At 40.9% G+C, this 6000-nt stretch overlaps 1 protein-coding gene across 1 annotated transcript in view; it reads left to right on the plus strand.

Moving 5' to 3' along the window:
• FBN1 (fibrillin 1) overlaps positions 1 to 6000 on the plus strand; it is a 234959-nt gene that overhangs the window by 143500 nt on the left and 85459 nt on the right. Inside the window, exon 30 of the mRNA XM_019503825.1 lies at positions 737 to 859. Within this exon, the coding sequence (XP_019359370.1) occupies positions 737 to 859 (123 nt within the window). The remainder of the gene's footprint in view (positions 1 to 736; positions 860 to 6000) is intronic.

Here is a 6000-nt window from a genome sequence, read left to right on the forward strand (position 1 = left end):
TGTTATTCCTGAGATCAGTACTTTATTCACAATTTGCCGTATTTAAGGTTGCAGTGCTTTCCTTTTTCATGTCCTTGTGACAAGGTGTTTAGCAGAATTTGTGTATTCCTTGGAATCTGACAGGCCATGCTGTGAGTGCTTCTGCTGTGGCCTGGAGCTTTTGACTTTTGTGCTGTTAACCGTACTCCTTAGTGCCCGCACCACCCCAGCTCCTGCAATGCTTTGATAGAATAGAGTACTGTGTATGCTCTGAGCGCATACCTCCTTGCATCTAATCTGCAGATAGCTTAGCCATATGGTTTTCCGCTCTGTTTTCTTAAAGCTAAATAAAATTCTGATATATAGGCAAAAAAATGTAGTTCTGATCCTATCTGAATAAGATGTGCTCAGCCAAGTTGTTCAGGCCAGCCTTACAAACCCACATAAGCAGTTCCACTGATTTCAGGGAACTCAGGTACTCTAGGAATGGAGTTAGTTCCTGTTTCAGGGTGATTTGCATGTGCATTCAGGTAAATTAACATAAATCTCACTCCCTTAATAGCTAGTGCCTATATCCAAGCATGTGCCTCTATATTCACTTGGGTGTGGTAGAGGTGCATGCAAAGTATGTGCAAGACCAGAGACTGGACTGATGCCTGTTTGAAAATTTAGCCCAAAATACATCTTTGAAATGCACTTCCTTTTTTAAATAAAGGCTTTCCATATGCATTTTTAACAATACTTTTTTTCTTTCTAGATATTGATGAATGCAGCATAATGAACGGTGGTTGTGAGAGTTTCTGTACGAACTCAGAGGGCAGCTATGATTGTAGCTGTAAACAAGGCTTTGCACTAATGCCAGACCACAGGACTTGCACTGGTAAAGCAGATTTGTGAGCATTTGTACTGAAACTTTTTAATTTGTATAATGAAAAATGAAGTATAACTTTAAGATTACAGCTTGAAACCATCTACCATCAGTTATACTAAGTAGCCTTCATTATGTTTTCTACTTCTTTAGGAACAGTCTAAAATTCTGAATTGACTATTTTATGACAAATATATTTCTTTTTGGGCACATACCACGTACAGTAAAAGATAAAAGTATATCCAGATGTTTTTGACTGACAGAATTTGCTACACTCCTTGGATGAAATTATGTATGTCACAACATCACAACTGCAAGTTAGATTTCTAATGGGAGTCATTTTCTTGCAGCTATATATATATATATTTATATGTGTGTGTGTGTGTGTGTGTGTGTGTGTGTGTATATATATGTCATGAGTTTCTTGCAGGTATCATATTGTACAGATATAGATATATCTATATGTCATAGTTTTTCCTGTGGGTATTTATAGCTGTATTAGTTCTGAGCTTGTGGCTTTTATGAGGAAAGATAAAAGTTTGTCCATTGTGGGTATGGGAGCAAAGACTATTTTATCTTGTGTAGAAGGTGAATTTTCTCCCCTAATACAAAATATTCTCTTATGTATTAGACGCAGGGCTGGATCCAGAGTTGGCCAAAAGACTTCAGTTGCCTCAATAACCCTTGGGGGTACAATCAAGATCAGTAAAAAAGGCTGTTTTCAAAGCGAGGTGAACAATGCAGGAGCTTACAATAGTCACACTAGATATAGGTATACAAAAATGATTATGCTGGTGAGAGACTAGATAGCACTACTAATAGAAATTCATTATCCTATTCTGTAGCTGTGTAGTGAGCGGGTATTCTTATGGTTGGAACAACACTCTCATGTGCAATTCCTTTTTTCTTCCTTAGCAAAATATGACTACCATATTACTCTACAACTCTGTCTTTCTCAGACCTTCTAAAACCCAGTTGGCATGAATCTTTCGTAGGCAACTTTCTTGCACTTTCTGCAGAGATTTTTAGAAATTTCTGAGAGCAGCAATCTTCAAATATCTGAAGGGCGGTTATAAAGAGGCTTGAGATAGACTTTTCTCTGTGTCTCTAGGGAATGGAATTAAGAGCCTCAATGGCCTCAAGTTGCAGCAGAAAAAATATAGGTTGGAGGTTAGGAGGAATTTTTCTGACTGTGAGTTCTCAAGCATTGGAACAGGCTACCAAGAGAAGCTGCAGAATGTCCACCCATGTATATTTTCAGGAGCTGGTTAGATGCACACTTTCCTGGGATGGTTTACTCAGGGATCATCCTGCCCTGAGCAGTCATCTGAACTAAATGACCTCATGGTATAGGGGCAGACATTCAAAAAGCCCAAGCCTGAATTGATTCAATCTTTGCAGGTTACTCTAACCTGCAGAGATTGCATGGATTTACAAGTGGATAGACATTCACTTTTGATTCAGAAAATGCAGGCAGATACCTGCAGTGGCTCATGCTAGAAGCTGGGGGGTGCTAGAGTAGCCCTCCCTTCCCTTGCATAGTGCTGTGCCAAGAGGGGGGATGTGGACAGGCCCCTGGCAGGATGCTGTGATTAGGGTGGGGTTTAAACTCCCACCCTGGCTTGCACAGTCCCCAGCTAGGGTCTGCCTGGAGGGGGAGGGGGAAGGAGCCCTTACCAGGGTTTCCCCCATGCTCATTGCTCAAGGGGTGGGAGTGTTGCCAAACCCCAGCCCCTGGTCCCTGGCTAGCACTCTGAGGCAAAGGGTAGGGATGGGAGGGAGGGAGGGCTGCTTGTGTGGACCGCATGCATCTGTTGATGATACTGAGCTTTGCAATCTCCCTCTCCCTGCTTCTTCATACTGTCTGCAGCAAACTGACAGGCACTGCATTCATTGCAAACCAGGTCATTTCTCACACCTCTCTCTGCCCACTGTTGAACACTGACAGCAAGCCAGCAGGGAACTTATCAGAACACAATGCTTATCAACCCATCAAGAAAACAAAGTCTCTCTTGTTACTTTGAGCTCTACTTCGGGGTAGGCGGAAGCCAAGCAGACATTGCTGTCTCCCAGCTGCAGTCTCCACCTCCACCCTAGCCAGCCAGAGCTCCAAGTAGGGAGAAGAGGGCCAGAGCAAGCCATGCTCTCTGGAGCAACAAGCCCAGCCCAGCTCAGAGCTGAAAAGCATGCTGGGATGCTGAAGGACTCTGACTTAATTTAAACCAGGAAGGGGTCTGGGACAGAACTTCCATAAAATACTTCAACCCAAATCAGTTAAGTCTGATGCTACATTCAGCTAGGTTTGTCTTAAACCAGTTTCAGTCATTTTGAAACTGGTTTATGTGCACTGAATTTATGTGCTGTTACTGGTTTTCACCAGTTTCTGATCACTTAAATTGGTTTGTGTGTAACTTCTGTCCCAAGCCATGAAGTCCCTTCAAGACCTACTTTCTTACGATGTTGTGCTAATAGTGAGAAACTGAACAGTAGTTATACTACACAAATACTGTACCCCATTTCTGATCCAGGGAGATGAGGGAAGCCTGCCAGCTGCAGCTCACCCAAGCTAGTTTCTGGTCCTCTTCTGCCCAAAATCTCCTTCAGAGTGGGAAAGGAACATCAGAAACCTAATGTAATTAATCCCTGGAAATACAGTTGCCTTTACAATTTGATAAATGGAGGTCTGTCTGCACTGAATTAATAGAGCAATCTCACATTTAGAATTCATAAATATTTATAAACCTCAGGCTAAATTCTCATTTTCATTAAGGCCACTGGATAATGCTCTAAAGTACTGAGGATCTAAAGATGCCTTAACATGTATTAAATGTAATTTACTACCCCTTCAAGGTCCCTTTATACCCTCAGAGCTCTGGGAAGTGGCCTCATTGTGAATAAGAAATCATTAGAAAGCAGAAATCAACTAGAAAAGTGTGGATTTGACTGACTCAAAGTATTTCTAAATCTAAAATATTTAGATTAGAAATGTTTTCCCCTTGTGAGCAGAAGTGGCTCTCATTTCTAGCACAGGCAGCTTTGCATCGAAAATTTGCCAATGTTCACATATTTAGGCATCTTTTCAATGCAAAAATGAGAGCCATTTGATCAAAATTGTGTATAAAGTGAAATCTAAATCCTAGTAGCAACAGCACCGTGTGTGTGTGTGGAAAGGAGGGAGGGGAGACTGCTCTTCTCTGTTTTCCTGTTCATGGCTTGATTTGAGACCAGACTGACTCTCCCAGCATAACTTAGAGCAGTTCTTAGGGAGCCTTCAGCTCCACTAGCTGGGGATTGATAGAAAACATTTCCCTCCACTCTACCCTCTCTTCCCCAGATGTTCCTATTAACACGCACACAAAGATCCCCTACATTGACAGCAAAGAGGAAAAGCATTGCCTTCCAGAATAGTTCAGTAAGAAGACCCTAAACCAGGGGTGTCAAACTCATGCAGCAGGCACCCTGGACTGGCTCCACATGTCCCAGCCCTGTGTGCTACGTGTGCTAGTCCAGTGCCACACTGTGTGTGCAGTGATTGGGTCTGGTCCAGCGCACACTACACATAGTGTGCTGGTCCTGTCTGAGACCCACAGGCAGCACTGTGGGCTGGATGATGGGGCTCTGTGGGCCAGATGTGGCCCGTGTGCCATATCTTTGACACCCCAGCCCTAAACTGAGAATATTGTTTCTGCAAACAGGCATAAATAAAACCTCAAAGTAGGCCTTGAAAACCCACAGGACTCTAGAATTTAAGGCTTCAGTTTCAGTTTCATAATTTAAAAAAGAAAAATTATATATATATATCCTACAGACTGACCTTTACAAAAAAGAGGGAATGGGTTTTTGGTGTTTCTGGTCAAAAGTTTACTTTCCCATAAATGTGACCACAGGATTTTGTAGTCAAGTCTGACTTGGTTGAGGGACTTTAACAAAATCTGAACTGAATTATGAGTCACTTTGTATTTACACCTCTCCAGTGTTCTGAAAAATAGATTTTCATAAGCCAGACTTTCACACCTACCCCCCCATCTTGTTACAAAGTTTTGGGTGCAAAAGCTGACATGCATACCAATGGAACTTAAAATTCTATGGGCTCTAGTTTTTCTGTTTTTTCAGTATTTTGTCAATGAAGTAAAAGCAATCAATAATAGGTGTATGTATTTACAGTTACAAGGTTAGGTTACGAAGTTAGGATCCGATACTGCAAATCCCTACTCATGTGAGCAGTTAAACTGAACTCAATCTGAATGAATAAGGACGGAAGTGAAGGTGCACAGGATCCTGGCTATAACTACTTCAATATATTTTCTAGTTCTTTCTCTTTCTGCATTTCTGTCATCCTTCAGTATAAAAAGAATTGGACCTGAACAGGCAGTTGAGTTCTGAGTGGTACTTCACAAGGCAAATATCGGTAGGGAGGCAAATAGGAATATGAAGCATATTTCTCTTGTAGAGAAACAAACTGTCTCTTTGTGCCACTAGATTTTTTTTTAATAAAGTAGTTCCCATTTGCAGAATGAATAAATGCTTATGAAGATAAATATTATCAATTTCTATTAAATTTGTAAAGATTCGATTCCAGATTTTAGTACCAGTTTCTTATTTCTCATGCAATTGTGCATCTGTAGATAATTACTTTAGCACTTTGCACCTGCAGTAACTTGTGAGCACAAATATTAATAATTAGATACTTAATGAACTCTTTCTCTACAGATTGCATAGGCAGATATTTAGTTATGTGTATGTAATACTTTAAAAGCAGAAACCAGCAACCATGGCAGAGGGTTTGGGTAGACCTCTAGCTGAAAGTCTATCCTAACTGTTAGCTGGTGTCTTTTATACCTCTTGCAAAGGGTACCAGTGCTACCTTCAGCACATAATGATTGTATGTTAGTTGCATACACGTTGAATTGTTAAAAATGTGCATACATATTTTAGGACATTGGTTGAAAATCTGGCCCCAAAAATCTAATATAATGAAATGAGAAAAAGCGCTTGTGACACTCAGTAGCCACGTGTGATAAATGTGTGGCTCTACTGTATGACATTATACGAACAACAGAACGATCATTTTTTTTTTATATATTGCCTGATGTTTAGTGATATGGACTGAATATATTGAACAATGATTTTATATTTTCGGGGGGGGGGGGGGG

This window comes from Gavialis gangeticus, unplaced genomic scaffold (genome assembly GCF_001723915.1).
Source record: "Gavialis gangeticus isolate Ggan-Ray unplaced genomic scaffold, GavGan_comp1, whole genome shotgun sequence".
In the NCBI taxonomy this organism is placed as follows: Eukaryota; Metazoa; Chordata; order Crocodylia; family Gavialidae; genus Gavialis; species Gavialis gangeticus.